General features: G+C 39.7%; 1 protein-coding gene across 1 annotated transcript in view; it reads right to left on the bottom strand.

The window, feature by feature from the left end:
• The window catches only part of Uggt2 (UDP-glucose glycoprotein glucosyltransferase 2), a 122,199-nt gene that overhangs the window by 65,382 nt on the left and 40,344 nt on the right, over positions 1-16,473 (bottom strand). Inside the window, exons 9-13 of the mRNA XM_045145295.1 lie at positions 14,081-14,180; positions 11,460-11,520; positions 9,617-9,708; positions 3,298-3,448; positions 658-777 (exon numbers count right to left, since the gene is read on the bottom strand). Coding sequence (XP_045001230.1) covers positions 658-777; positions 3,298-3,448; positions 9,617-9,708; positions 11,460-11,520; positions 14,081-14,180 — 524 coding nt within the window. The remainder of the gene's footprint in view (positions 1-657; positions 778-3,297; positions 3,449-9,616; positions 9,709-11,459; positions 11,521-14,080; positions 14,181-16,473) is intronic.

The raw sequence follows: 16,473 nt of genomic DNA, 5'->3' as shown, positions 1-16,473 counted from the left end.
AATGTCTACATCCTGAAGATTCTTATAGGAAATAAGATATATACTTCCTATGTGCCAAGCAAAAAACTAGGTATTTCTCTATGCATTTTAATATTTAAATAAGGTTGTTAGACTACTTAAACTATAATAATGAATTAATAAAGACTGATGAAAAAGCAATGTTTACATATTCCCCCCTGAATTTCTAACCCTTATCATTAGTTCTTTATAATATACAACAAAGAAAAATTCCATTGAAATAATGTAAAAATATTCATATTATAAATAGCATAAGAGGTGCATTACTAACAAAGTAAATGTCATGATCAGCTTGCTTTTTTTTTTTTTTTCAAGAGAAAGAGAGCATGGGCATGCCAGGACTGTCAGCCTCTGCAGACAAACTCCAGATGCACGTGCCCCTTATGCACATGTGCGACACTGCACATTTGCATCACTGTGTGTCTGGCTACATAGGACCTGGAGATTTGGACATGAGTTCTGAGGCTTCACAGGCAAGCACCTTAACCACTAAGCAATCTCTCCAGCCTACATTACTGCATTCTAATGCCCTTTAGCCATGTCTGTTGTATCAGGTAAGCATACTACAACTGAGATGTCTACCTGTAAACAGAAAGACACTCCACAAAGAATGTATCTTTATAAAGGTGTAAAACTCACCAAATTATGAAAGTTGCGCCTTATGGAAGGTATACTGTCATGAACTGGTGGCTTCAGAAGTTCCCAGCAACTTGAAGGCCAAGATGCATACAAAGCATCATTTTCTAAGTCATTAATCCACTACAAAAGAATACAGAAATCTGTGAAAGCTATATTATGCTAAGTTACAACCTTTTCAAAGCCAGATGTTTTTCTATGACATGTACAACATACATAGATTTCCTGTATTTCTTATTTTTTTAGTTAGCATGTAGTTTTAGGTATCATTATGGCATTTTTAAACACAATTTGCTTAAATTGTCCCTTTCCCTCTACCTATCCCATCCTCCTTGTGTCCTCTGTTCACATGTCATATGTAAATAAAGCCAGGGGAAGATCCTCTCACTCAAGGAACACATCATATATGACAACATTATACTTCCCAGTCTTTTTTTTTTTTTTTTTTTTTTTTTTCGAGGAAGAGTCTCACTCTGGCTCAGGCTGACCTGGAATTAACTATGTAGTCTCAGGGTGGCCTTGAACTCACGGTGATCCTTGTGCCTCTGCCTCTGGAGTGTTGGGATTAAAAGTGTGCACAACCATGCCTGGCTCTCTCTCTGTCTCTCTCTCTCTCTCTCTTTTATGAGGTAGGGTTTCACTCTAGCCCAGGTGACATGGAATTCCCTTGTAGCTTCATGGTGGCCTTAAAGTCACAGTGATCCTCTACCTCTGCCTCTGGAGTGCTGGGATTAAACGCATGGGCCACCAAGCCCAATTCCCAGTCTTTTACAATAACTGATTGCTTTCTCTCATGCATTTTTAAAAAAATCTCACAAATATAGTAGCTTAGATTAGATTAGCTGTCCATCCTGAAACAACCTGGAAAGCTGAAAGAACAAGTAGAACACTTAGGCTTGTATGCAGCAACAATGGGCTGTCTGGAGTAGATTATTATTGTCCTTGAAGAGGGTGGTAGAACAGGAAAATTCTACATTCACCTTAACTTTGTCCCAGGCATTTAAAAATTTATAGCCTAAAGGAAGAGGATGCAATCAGAGAAGTCGTGTTAGGCAGGAAAATTAAAGTATAGGCTGTCAATGCTACTTACTGGGAGAAGGGATCTAAGACAGAAGGAAACTGCATGGAAGTGGCAAACCCACTTCCACAGAAACTCATGTGTTCATTTGCTGTCTGCTACCCTGCACACATCCTGACACCCTCAAAAACCCAGGAGAAGAGAGAAACCAAGAGGCAGAAGCTACAGCCACAATTCAGTACCAAGAAGTCAAAGGCCAGAGTGCAGAGTGGAGTTCGGGTGCCCCTGGAGGCTCAGGCTAGGTCGGGTGCTTGCAGGGAGACCATAGCAAAGGAGGCACCAATCTACAGCAGGGCTCAGCAGAAACAAGGGAGCATCAGTCTTGAATGCCAGACCAAGCTTCCACAGCGTTTTACCCATTCCTTGCTCATAAAAAAAAACAAACCAACCAAACAAAAGACAACAAATGGGCATGGGCTGGATGTGGTGGCTTATGTTGTAATCCTAGCATTATGGGGGCTAAGGCAGGAGATAGTGAGTCTGAGGCCAGTAAGAACTACAACGCGAAACCCTGTCTCACAAACGAACCAACCCAAACCACCCCCCACCACAATGAACACCACCGACACAGAAAAAGACAAGGGTGTTGCAATCTAAGATCAAAAAGATAAAAAGTGAGATCCAAAGACGACTTTGGCAGGGTGGACTGCCTCTCCTTGGTGAGTGAGCTAAGACTAGTCTCATCTTTAAAACGTCTTAAAACAAGCATGGTCCACACCTGTGATACCAGCCTTGAAAGACACAGGCAGAAGCAGAAGATCAGGAGTTTAAGGATAACCTCTGCTACACAGAGAGACTAAAGCCAACCTGGGATACATGTACGAGCATGGAGATGATTGCAAAAAAGTCACAAAAAGCTGGGTGTGGTGGCGTATGCCTTTATTCCCAGCACTTGGGAGGCAGAAGTAGGAGGATCGCCATGAGTCAAGCCCACCCTGAGACTACATAGTGAATTCCTGGTCAGCCTGAGCTAGAGTGAGACCTTATCCTGAAGAAACAAACAAACAAAAAAGTCACAAAAACAGGTATAAGAACTCAATATTTTTAAAGTTAGTGTAATTTCCATCATTCTAAAATATTCTGAGAAAGACTATTAATGTCATTAAGTTAGCTAAGAAGCTACCTTCCCCTTGGTTTGATTCAGAAAACAACTATGCATCTAATTGCTCAAAAGAAATCTAGCTTTTTGTTTTTCTAATTATAATTCTCTGGAGCCCCTTTGCTGTGGAGTGAGCAGGTACCTCACGGGTGCGCGTCAAAGCATTAGGACCCCTGGCTGCACTCCCCATGCTAAAGCAGCTCCCCACTCCCTCAGAGCTGAGCTGCTGTGCTTCCACAAGCCCGTTCTTCTGTGTTACCTTTGGTGCGAGCAGAGGATGCTGAGTGGAGGGGGTGTCCTTATGGGAAGCACAGAGAAAGAAGAGACCAGACTGTAGTTTGGCCTTCTCTTCTCCCTGAATACTTTCCCAAAGTGCTCAGGTTTATTTTAAAGACTGCCAGCATCCAGCTGGACGCTAAGCCTAAGTGTCAGCAGCGCCGCCGAGCAGGAGGAACGGAGCGCTTACCACTACAGACGGGTGCCGGACGTCCAACACATAGTCGTCCTCCCTTACTGCAGAGCTCAACTTAAAAAATGCGTCCATAGCTTCTCCACGGAACCCAAGGTTTTGAAGGCCACTCATCAGTTTTCCTTCAGATTTTAGCATATCCAAAATGCTACATGTTCAAAGAAAAAAAGATATGTTTACACTTGTCAAAGACTTTATAAAATCTTCTAAAGTCTGAGAACTTCTTAAAGAATCAGAAAAAGTTCTGTTGATATTTTCATTAGTGAAAGGAAAGTATATTATTAAGTTTATCTCCTTAAGTGTATTATTAAGTTTATCTCCTTAATAAATATAACAAGTAACCCTTGGGATATATGGATAAAATTTTGGAATATAATCAAATCTTATTACTTAAATCATAAGACAGCAATAAATATTATATTCTTAAAGCCTTTAAAAATATTCTATTTTTATTTATTTAGTTGAGAGAGAGAGGGAGAGAGAGAGAGAGAGCGACACAATAGGCATGCCAGGGCCTCTGGACACCACAAATGAACTCCAGGTGTATGTGCTACCTTGCACACCTGGATTGATGTGAGAACTAAGGAATCAAACCAGGGTCCTTAGATTTCGCAGGCAAAACGCCTTAACTGCTAAGCCATCTCTCCAGCCCAAATATTGTATTCTTTACTAAAGTAGGAATGGTATTATAATTAGCCTTAAGCAAACTAAAAATGAGAGAAAAAAGTTAGTAGCTCATTATTTTGCAAAATCTGCTACAAAAATAAGATCCAGATAGATATAAAACATAAGTTGGGGATAGATAGTTCAGTTGGTCAGGTGAGGACCTGGGTTCAATCCCTAGAAGCCACACTAACAAAGAGCGAGGTGTAGTGGCATATATTTATAATCTCAGAGCTGGAGAGGTGAAGATGGGAGGATCCTGGGGGTTGCTTGCCAGCCAGTCTCCAGGCCGGTGAGCGACACTGTCTCATGCAAGAGCAGATGCCGCCTGACATCGTTCTCTGGCCCCCCCCATGAGCACACATATCTGCACCTGTACACACATGCACATAAACATAACTCACACACATTAAACAAAATTAAAACAGGATTTTTGGACAAAGGAAGCCCTCTTGAGGCAAGAAGGTTTATGTCTATTAGGACTACAAATTAAAATTTCTTATTACCTATACAGGTGCCAAATATCCAAAATTTAAGACTTTGTTTTTTCGAGGTAGGGTCTTGCTCTAGCCTATGCTAACCTGGAATTCACTATGTAGTGTCAGGCTCTGCCAGGAACTCATGGCAATCCTCCTACCTCTGCCTCCAGAATGTTGGGATTTAAGGTGTGTACCACCACACCTGGCAAAATTCAAGAGTTTTGAATGCTGATACGATAAGTGGAAAATTCTCACCCAACCTCATTTGATGGGTGACAGTCAAAACATAAACATGCTAAAAAAATATAGTAGAGAATTACCCTCAGGCTCCAAGTAAAAGGTAAACATGAAACGTAAATAAACTTTGCATTTTCGGTTGGACTGTATCCTGAGTTAACTCATTCTGCACTTGTAAATATTTCAACCCCCAAACCTTCAAAAGTTTAAACTTTAAATCTTTCTGGCCCTAAGCATTTTTCTTTTCTTTCTTTTATTTATTTATAAGGGGGAGAGAGAGAGAATATGACTGAACGAATGAATTTAGGTGTGCCAGGCTACCAGCAAGTGCAAATGAACTCTAGATTCGTGTGCCACTTTGTGCAGCTGGCTTTATGTGGGTACTACTGAGTCATTAAGCCTTGTAGGCAAGCACCTTAACCACCGAGCTATCTCTCCAGCTCCATTTTTCTTTTCTTTTCTTTTTTTCCTTTTTGATGCATGGTCTTACTACAGGCCAGGCTGACATGGAATTCACTCTGTAGCCCCAGGCAGGCCTCAAAATCACAGCCACCCGTGTGTCTCAGACTCTCAAGAGCTGAAATTATAGCCGGTTTTGGTTGTAAGCAACTTTGATATGGGCTAGTCAACTTATATGATAATTCAATAGTTCTTAAATATGGCAAAGAGTATTGCTGCTCCAATAACATCAACAACACACAACATCTTGACAGAAGGCCTGGGCAATCTGAATCCTTAACAGATGATCAAGCTCTTGCTCTGGGCCAGTTATGCTTCACACAGCCACGCTCCAGTCTCAGCACCACTCAGGGAGTCTCAGAGGACTCAGCTGCGGCTCAGACAAGCTAGTTCTCTTGTCCACAGTATCTGTAAAGACAGCTTTACAGAGTGCGAAAACTTTTTATAAAGCCATAGTAATAAAAACATCATGGTATTGGCATAAAAACAGAATTATAGACCAATGGAACAGAATTGAGGACCCGGACTTTGGGTCAAGCAACTACAGCTACTTGATATTTGACAAAGGTCCTAACAATATAGGATGGAAAAAAGACAGCATCTTAAACAAATGGTGCTGGACAAACTGGATAACCATACGCAGGAAATTGAAACTTGATCCACACATCTTGCCATGCATAACACTCAAGTCCAAATGGATCAAGGACCTCAATATAAGACCGGAAACTAGGCTACTACTGGAAGAAAATATAGGAGGAACTTTCCATGATATAGGAATGGAAAAAAGACTTCCTGAACAAAGCCCCAGTAGTAGAGGATCTTAATCACTCAACCAATGGGATCACATGAAGCTGAAGAGTTTCTTCACAGACAAGCATACAATAAGCAAAGGCAATAGATTACTCATAGAATGGAAGAAAATATTTGCTGAATATCCAACTGTCAGAGGCCTAATTTCTAAAATCTACAAAGAATTCAAAAACCTAAACAATAAAAAGTCAAACAACCCACTCACAAGTGGGGCAAAGAACTGGATAGGCAGTTCACAGAGGAAGAAATATAAATGGCTAACCCAAATTTAAGAAAATGTTCATCATCCCTAATCATCAGGAAAACGCAAATTAAAACAACTATGAGATTTTACCTTACCCCAGTAAGGATAGCAAACATCAAAAAATCAAATGAAAATAAATGCTGGTGAGGGTGTGGAAACATAGGAACTCTCATCCAGTGTTGGGGGAATGTGAGATGGCACAAACACTTTGGAAAGCAAGTTGGAGACTCCTAAAAAAGCTGACTATAGAGTTACCAATAGAACCAGTTATTCCCTTAGTGGGCATTTACCCTAAAACCTCTAAGCCTCAGTCCAGAGAGATTTGCTCAATCAGCTTATAGCTGCTCAATTCATAATAGCTAAGAGCTGAAATCAACCTAGATGTCCATCATTGGATGAATCGATAACTAAGATGTGGTATATCTACATGATGGAATTCTACACAGCAGTAAGAAAAAAATGACACAATGAAATTTGAAGAAAAATGGTTGAACCTGGAACAGATCATTCTCAGTGAACTCACCCAATCACAGAAAGATAATCACCACATAGTCTCACTCATCTACAGCACCTAACCTGAATCTACCCAAGATGCTGACATACCAAGCAAGCATCTCGAGGACTGGACAATAGGGTGGGTAGGGACAGAGGGGAGGGCAAGGGAGGGAGTGGGGCACACAAATCTGGACCCAAGTGGCAATGGTACCATAAAATTCTACATCCTAAGAGACAGACCAAATGGTTGAACCTTCACCAGGCCCTTAGAGGAACACCTGAGTCACAAGGCCCTAGAGAGGGTATGATGAAGACTGACCCTTATCTTCTACTGCTTCTCTCTCTCTCTCTCTTTCCCCCTCTTCTCTCTAACTCTTTTATATTGCTTATCTTTTTCTTCTTTCTCTTTGTGGGCACTGACCTGTAACTCCCAGTACCAGCAGGTGGCTATCATCCACAGTGAGCTTTTTTTTTTTTTCTTTCTTTTTCGAGGTAGGGTATCACTCTAGCCCAGGCTGACCTGGAATTCACTATATAGTCTCAGGTGGCCTTGAACTCATGGTAATCCTCCTACTTCTACCTTAAGAGTGATGGGATTAAAGGTGTGTATCATTATGCCTGGCTAAAACTTTTGTTTTTGTAAAAGGAAAAATGTACTAGACAAAAAGGAACTCTGTAACTTAATTTTTTTGTATGTGTATGTGTGTGGTGTGCATGCATGTGTGAGGATATTAATGTCCCAACACAAAGAAATGATAAGCATTTTTTGACAGAAATGCTTATTATTTTGATCATTACATAAGTGTACTAAAACATCACACTGTACGTAGCTCATAAAATGTGTACAGTTATTGTCAAAAGTTAAAAAAAATCCTTCCAGTGAGGTGTTGGTCAGCAGATGGGCCTTTGTCTATCCTCAAATGATACAGTCTATTGCCAAGGCTCTTGGTTACCTACTAGAACTAGAAGGTGTGGCCCCATCACTGAGGACAGCACATGCTTTGGTTGTAGAACTCTGAGAAATCAAACTGGAAGAACTGGGCTACAAGTCTCCTTCCTGTTGACTAGTGGTCATAGCACTGGAAAGTACTATGATCCTCCGTAAAAACCATTAATGGTTTTAATAAGCAGTGGTCCCTGCAAGCTGCACAACTGGCTTCCCAGGCAAGATATATCCTCTAGTGCAACAGTGAGTGGCATGTCTGTTATGGGGTAACCACTGCTCTGTAAGTCTATCTGAGCCCACACCATGGGAGGCAATTCATGCCTGATACTGAAAACCTAGTCTGAAACTTACAGCTAGGATGGTCATAAATTCTAGAGGGGGAAATTACTACTGTTGTTTAGCTACATGGATATATTATGCCCATCAAATTACACTCTAAATACTTATATTTATGCCTGCCTGCCTGCCTGCCTGCCTGCCTGCCTGCCTGCCTGCCTATCTATCTATCTATCTATCTATCTATCTATCTATCTATCTATCTATCTATCTATCTATCCATCCATCCATCCATCCATCCATCCATCCATCCATCCATCCATCCATCCATCCATCCATCCATCCATCATCTCTATCTATCTATGTACTATCATCTATAGTTACAAGTGTAGATATATTTTTGTGCTGCTCTCACTTTTTGTTAGAGAAGTCTCCTTTTCAGATGGTGATGACTGTTGCGGAGACCAAAAACACATCAAAATGCAAAGAAGTAACAGCTGAATGTTCAGCATTTAGTGAGTCATCTGTATCACACTCTCCAATGGCTCAGGAACTATAGTTGAAGAGGTGGTGGAAAGAATGTAAGAGCCAAATGATGGGGAAAAGTGTGTAGAAGACTGTTTTCCAGATATAACATGCTCATCTTCATGACCTCGCAGTGGCATTCACTATTTGTATAAGACTCTCATAAGATGGAGCACACCAAAAAGTTGTTATGGACGATGGAGGACAAAAGTAGGAGGAAAAGCCGGGTGTGGTGGTGCACAGTTTTAATCCCAGTACTTAGGAGGCAGAGGTAGGAGGATCGCTGTGAATTCAAGGCCACCATGAGACTACATAGTGAATTCCAGGTCAGCCTGGGCTAGAGTGAGACCCTACCTCAAAAACAAAAACAAACAACAAAAAAAAGTAGTAGGAAAAAAGTGGGGATTCAGTGAAGGAAGAAAGGAGAAAAAGAAGGTGGAGGGAGGGACTTGTACAGATTTTTGTTTGTTTTTGAGGTAGGGTCTTGCTGTAGGCCAGGCTGATGTGGAATTCACCATGTAGTATCAGTATGGCCTTGAACTCACAACAATCCTCCTACCTCTGCTTCCCAAGTTCTGGGATTAAAGGCATTAACCACCATACTCGGCTTTATACAGATTTTTAAATAAAGATTTAAATTTTATTTAAAAAGTAAAAATAAAGAACAAGTGCTGGGCAGATAGCTTACTGCGTGAAGGGCATGCCTCGCACACATCAGGACTTGGGGTGGCACCTCACTCACCGTAGAAAAAGGCAGGAGCACAGCCCGTCTGCAGGCCTAGTGCCGGGGAGGTGGAGGCCAGGCGGGCGCTGGGCTCTCTCGCCACTCTAGCCTTGTGCTGAGCTCCAGGGCAATGAGATACATTGCCTCAAAAAGAGGTAGAGAGCATTCCTGAAGATTGCACCCAAGGTCATCCTCTGCTCTCCACGTGAATGCGCAGAAATGCGCACATGCACCTGTATCCACACAAGTGTATCCACAAATATACGCTCTCACACACACATACAAACTCATACACGCTTGTACACAATATAAAGTCACACACACGTAAAAACTTAAAGAAATGTGTACTTGGCTTTTTAAAAACCGTGTTTTTTTTTTTTTTGCATTTTAACAAACCTTAAATTCAGGACAAGGCTTAATTTTTCATAAACCACAGATTTCAATAACTTCATGCTTACCTGAAAGGATCATAAACATCCATATCAACAAGAAGACCATTTATGTACAAACGAGCATCACCTGGCTTAATTCCAAATCTATTATGGAGATCCTTGAAATGAAGCAAAATAACAGTTAACCAAAAGATAACAGCAGTGATAGATGTTTTAGTCCACTCTGATACATACTGATTGCACAAGAGATAGTTATTTTATTAAAGCATTCTCAACTAGTTATTGGTTGGAAGAAAGTCTTCAGAAAGGGCTTTTGACAGCAAATTTTCCATGTGTCCATGTAAGCACGTGTGCATGTGCCCATGGGTGCACATGTCTACCTGTGCACGTGTCCATGTGTGCACATGTCCATGTGTGCATGTGGTAGCAGGGGGATTAAACCCAAGATCTCACACGTGTACATACATGGTAGGCAAGTGCTCTAACACTGAGCTACTTGTCTGGCTCGTCCTGAATTCTGCACAGTTGGTGCTCTTTGCCACCTGTCTGCGCACATCCACTGGCTCCAACAACTACACACTGGCATCATGACCATCTCTGTAGGCGGCTGTTATTACTGAGATAACTGACAAGACTGTCCCCATGTGAAGCAAGCAGTATAATTAGCAGAAGATTTGCCGCTGGCTAATCTAGACCCTGACCCAGCCCACAACTGCTAACTACATTACTAGAAAAATAAACATTAGCTTTTCTAGCTTTCCTTGCCACTACATGGCAAAGCTCTGGTCAATGAGATGCATGCTGAAGCCTGCCGAAGGGTCTAGGAAGGCTTCAGTGAGGACAAGTGTGGTTCTTAGCATCCTCACGCCTCTTTGGCTTTTAGTGTAAATAAGAGTCTGGAGCTGTGGCTGCCATCTTGTTAACTAAAACAAAGCCATTTGGTGTTTTCATGAATGTTCCTGGACACTGCAGAACACCAGGACCATAACACCAATAGATATCTACCTTAGACTTGTTTTATGGGAGAAAAAGAAAGTTATAGTAAGCATTTGAATGTCTGGTGTTGTGTTAGAGACAAACCAGAACTATGAAATGGAGCTAGGTTGTGGCCAGTATAAGCACCTGTGGTAGTTTGAATCAGGTTTCCCTATAAACTTAGGTGTTCTGCATGCTTGTTCCCTACTTACTGGCAAGTTAGGAGGCAGAGCCAATTTGGGAGGAGGTACGTTCGTTCCTGGGAGCAGGATTTGTGGTATTATAGCCAGCTGTCCGTTGCTAGAGTTTGGCTCACTCTCTTGCTATTTTCCACCTGCTGTGGCAGAGGCGATGTCTACCCTCTGCTCATGCCATGCTTTCCCATGCCATCACAAAGATTCCCCTCAAGACTATAAGCCACAATAAACCCTTTCCTCCCATCAGTTGCTTTTAGTCAAATGTTTTTGTCCCAACCATGACAGCACTTTACAAATATTAACATAATTAGAATCATTCATGGGTCCATGTGGCTTAAGAGACCATCTTATCAAGTTTCTGGTCAGTTGTGTTTTATCTGCTATAGGAATTGAGTAACGTTCCAGTTGTCTATCATTAACTTGGTCTTCTGAAACATTTAAATAAAACCAATAATAAAAAACAGAATAATTAAATTTATTCTGTTAAGTAAAAGTACTACAGAGGCAAAAACTCTGGAGCCTAGGATGATGTAAGTAGGAGCCATAAGGAATGACTGGCTCCAATTGGAGTTATCTATTGCATATAGGAGACAATATCAAAATGAAAAAAACTTGAATTGTCTAAAGGATCAAAATAATCACAAAGTTACATTTACTATTTATTAAACTAAAAGATCTGAATTTTGAAATAGTGAATCAGTTTGATAATTAAAAAAAAAAAAGAAATTGAGACAAACCTTTTGATTTTCCAGTATTTCCTCCCTTATTAGTTGATTTACAGCAATTCTGGTCAGAGATCTAGGAAAATAAATATAAGTTACTTAGTAAAACAAATATAATTCATTCTTTCTTAAATGTTTAGGACTAAATAATTCAATGTAATACAATACTTTAGAAAAGATTCACTTTCCAAATGCTTCAAGACTACATTTCCATAGTCAATTTGACAGTGGTACTATAGTTCTTATTTTGTGTGGAGACTCAAAATTTTATACACTTTCACTGTATGCATTATGCATTATCATAGCTTGTTTACCCCTACTTGTGTTTTCAAAATTACTTGACTAGTTATGTGTATGGAAGCAAGCAGGCATTTTGGAATTGTTCGACATAAAGGAGTCTAGTTAACTTAGGATCTTAGGTGAATTCCAAGTCAGTCACCTCTAAGTATTCACGGGGATGGCTCCGGGCTCCGTGTACGGCACGGCGTACTTGCGTATGCCCTGCACTTAGGATTCTGGCAGGCACACCACCTGCAGATGACTTAGGATACTTCATATGATACACTGAGATGGAAGCAGCTGTATACTGTAATGTTTAAAGAATAATTACAAGAAAAAAGCCTATACAAGATTTTTTTCTGAATATTTTCAATCCATAGTTCATTAAATATATGGACATGGTACCGAGAGATAGGGAGAGATGAGTCAATGACTTCATAGTACCCACTCTGGAGGACTTCCTCATTCTCTTATAATTTAAAGACAGGTTTTTTGTGTGATTTTTTTGTTTTGTTTTTGAGGTATAGTCTCACTGTAGCCCGGGGTGGCCTTGAACTCACAGTGATCCCCCTACCTCTACCTCCTAAGTGCTGGGATTAAAGGCATGTGCCACCCCGCCTTGCTAAAAATTTAAGATTTTTTAACAGGGAATTGTGGCTTATGTCTGTAATCTAGCACTCAGTAGAGCTAATTAACCGTCTCATTTGGACTTAAATTACTTGACTTTATATTTGATCTAATATTTTTAAATCTGGTGTTAATTAAAAGTAACATATATTTGTACATCCTCATATATTTTATGCTTTATTATATAAACCATTGATTTACTCATATTCTTGGCTATTTAAAATTGACTAAAATAATCAGAGGTGTATATATCATCAAAGTACAATGTATATGTGTATATAACAATGTCAACAGCAAACCTCATTGTTTTCATTTATATTAATTTATTATTTTAATAATTTATGTAATAAATATAAATTTATGATAATTTACTAATTTATATATCAAATATTAGTTACAATTAATATATACCAGCAGAATCATTAAAAGGTGAAGTAGTGTAATACTGTAATCTCAGCTCCTTGGGAGAATGAAGCAGAAGGATAGTGAACGTGAGGTCAGCCTGGGCTTCAGGTCAAGAGACTTTTTAAGAAAAGAAAGAAAAAAAAGGAAAGAAAAGAGGGCAAATGAAAAGGAAACAGAAAAAAAGCTATAACAATATATTCATTAAATAACACTATAAACTGTTCTATTTTCAGGGACCACTAAAAGACATTTGGTGTCTTGTGGCCAACAAGCACTAGATACTTATTTTTCAAAGGTAATGTTAACTTGATTTAAGAATCTTTAATTTGCACTATAGGTAATTGGACTAAATAGTATTTGAGTAAAAGGATGTGCTGAGAGCACAGGCTGCTGGTTTCTCTCAATGAACTGCACTGGGGCCTAGAATCTGTGACCTGTTGGGTATTTCTAACCAACTTACTTAAATCTGACTTGTTTCTTATAACTAAATTGTAACCAAGCCATGGTACTATGTAAATCCTTAGAAAATCTGAAATTTGTCAATGCAATTTCTAATGAAATGGGGGGGGGGTTGTTTAATGTAACATTAGTATTTTATTTTTATAAAATTATTTTTATTTATTTGACAGAGAAAGAAGGAGGGAGGGAGGGAGAGAGGGAGGGAGGGAGGGAGGGAGGGAGGGAGGGAGGGAGGGAGGGAGGGAGGAAGGGAGAATGGCTGCACCAGGGCTTCTAGCCATTGCAAACGAACTCCAGCTATCATGGGTCCTGGGGAACTGAACCTGGGTCCTTCGGCTTTGCAGGCAAACACCTCTAGCCCAACATTAGTATTTTCTGAAGCAGTTCAAGTAGATAATCTACGAGCAAAAAGTATTTCATAAAATGCTCCACACATGTATGGCATCCCTAACTTTGAAATCCAAAAGGCAAGAGCATGATTTGGCAGTAATAGGGGTATAGATCATGGATTTTAGAATAATACCTTTCATTATGCTCTACGAGGGAAAGACAAAAATATCCCCTTACTCTCTTACTATTTATTGCTTAAGAATGTTTTACCATACTTAGGAATAATTCTGATTAAACAATGATTTTATAAAATATTTTCATTTGTTTCTGATTTAATAGTTCTCTTCTTCAATACAATATATATGTATACACAATCCAATGTTTTGTTAAAAACCAACGTACATAAATGATCAAGTCTTCAATCCAAAAAAGCTATACATATTAGAATTGACTTCATATCATAAATTGGCATTCTTATAAAACTCATTGAATGGCAGGAGTTCTGACTATAATCCAACCAATAAATGTGAACATACCTGGCTTTTGTAGGGAAGTTCTGTGAAAGGTCTTTCATCAGTTTTATGGCATCGTAAGTGGGAGTGGACATGATTTTAGCCGCTGCCTGGAAACTTAGGTCTAGAGGAAACACAACATGAGGGAGGGACTCATGTACACTGCTGCAGCCTACTCCATCAACAGGACTATTTGACTGAGCAATTCTTCCCACATAGTCATATACACATATGTCCATCTGGTGGTTTAGTGGAAAGTACTCCCTTTTCCTGAAGTACAGTATATCTTAAGACTTTTATGAGTGAGTGATTATCATTTAATACTATTGTCTGCTTTCAAAAGATTACAAGATAATTTAAAGAGAGACATATAAAACAAGCTGCTGACAGGAAGCAATTTTTTTGACACAGTGTAAATGAAACATGTGATACCAATCTTTGACAGAAAGTATAACAGGGGCTGAGAGCTAGCTCACAGGGCTGGAGTGCCACTTGGTGATAAAGTACTTGTCAAATACTGAAAGACCCTGGGTTCAATATCCAGTATTGGCAAAAAATAAAGTGTAACTTCAAATAAATGAAATAAAAAGGGGACAAAAGCTGTGATGAGCTAATTCAATATCAATACATTAAACTCAGTAAGAATACATATTCATATTCTGTTTAGATTATTTATATTTCTGTTGAAAAAATATTACAATTTTGAAATGACTGTTCTATTCAAAGAAAAATATGTGTGGCTAACTATTTTCAGACACAAATATGTGCGAAGCAGTAACCTGTCTCTACTTTCAACAGTCAGAAAGGATTGCTGGGTCAAATTGTTTAGTTACTAATAGCCAAGCTCACTGCCCTTACCATCTCACTGGAGGAAGAGTCTACACTTATCCAACACTGCACACTGCCCTTACCATCTCACTGGAGGAAGAGTCTACACTTATCCAACACTGCACACTGCCCTTACCATCTCACTGGAGGAAGAGTCTACATTTATCCAACACTGCACACTGCCCTAACCATCTCACTGGAGGAAGAGTCTACACTTATCCAACACTGCACACTGCCCTTACCATCTCACTGGAGTAAGAGTCTACACTTATCCAACACTGCACACTGTCCTTACCATCTCACTGGAGGAAGAGTCTACACTTATCCAACAAAGCACACTACCCTTACCATCTCACTGGAGGAAGAGTCTACATTTATCCAACACTGCACACTACCCTTACCATCTCACTGGAGGAAGAGTCTACATTTATCCAACACTGCACACTGGCCTTACCATCTCACTGGAGGAAGACTCTACATTTATCCAACACTGCACACTCCCCTTACCATCTCACTGGAGGAAGAATCTGCATCTATCTAGCAGTGCTAAAGCAGCCAGTTGAGAACAAGACTGCTTTTCTTTTCATGTTCTTGATGTGCAGTGGTCAATCAGTTAGAGGCATAGCCTAGGTAAAGTTGTGATGATGGTGACCTCTCATAGGAGGGTGTGGTGGTTTGAATAGATGTCCCCCAATATATTCAGTTTTTTATTTGTTTGTAGTTTGCATCTGCAGTCACCTGGCTGGAGGCAGTGTCACTGAGTGGATCTTAAAGTGTGGTGGTGGGTTTCAGATTTCAATCTAAAGATATGCAAAGTGTGCCTAGCTGGAGTTCCTGAAGTGTGCTGTGTAGCTTTTGGCTTGTGCATCTCTCTCTCTGCTTGGTCCTGTGAAAGCAGGCCAGCTTCTTCTGCCATTATGGAACTTCCCCTGGATCTGTAAGCGTCAATAAATATCCCTTCCTCCATAACTGTGCCTGGTCTGGAAGTTCATCTCAGTGAACTTGAAGCTGTCTGCTACAGAGGGCATGGTCTAAGTGACTAGGACTCAAATTCCTGCTATGTCATGCACTGGCTGAATTAACCTTAATTAGAATTTCCTTAAGTTACTCAAATTTCCAGCCCCAAGACTGCAGGGAAATTATCCTAATTATGAACACAATAAACATTTTTACTGTTCTTTCTTTCATGATTGGTTGACTACTTGCAAAAATACATTCCATCAGTTCAAAGATGATTCCCCAAAGTTGATAGGTCATAAATAACAGTGTGCTTAAAACATCTTATTCTGTTGAATGAAGCTCTATGAAGCAGTAATATCATGTTTGATAAACTTTTGGTTTAAAAGAACATTTGTTAGTAGTAGGTAGTACAGCAGAAGTTAAGAACCTTAACAAATGTTTTACATATTCTGTATAATCTTTAAATGCAATTTTCTATGATATGCTATATATATAAAGTTAACCAAAATAACATGGTACAGCATATACATATATTTACACACACACACACACACACACACATATAAAATTTTATATATAAATGTAACCAAAATAGCTATGGCACAGTATAAAAAAATTGATGTGGACTA

The sequence above is a fragment of the Jaculus jaculus genome, chromosome 3 (assembly GCF_020740685.1).
Source record: "Jaculus jaculus isolate mJacJac1 chromosome 3, mJacJac1.mat.Y.cur, whole genome shotgun sequence".
Taxonomy (NCBI): Eukaryota; Metazoa; Chordata; class Mammalia; order Rodentia; family Dipodidae; genus Jaculus; species Jaculus jaculus.
This window is presented reverse-complemented; position numbering and strand designations above follow the sequence as displayed.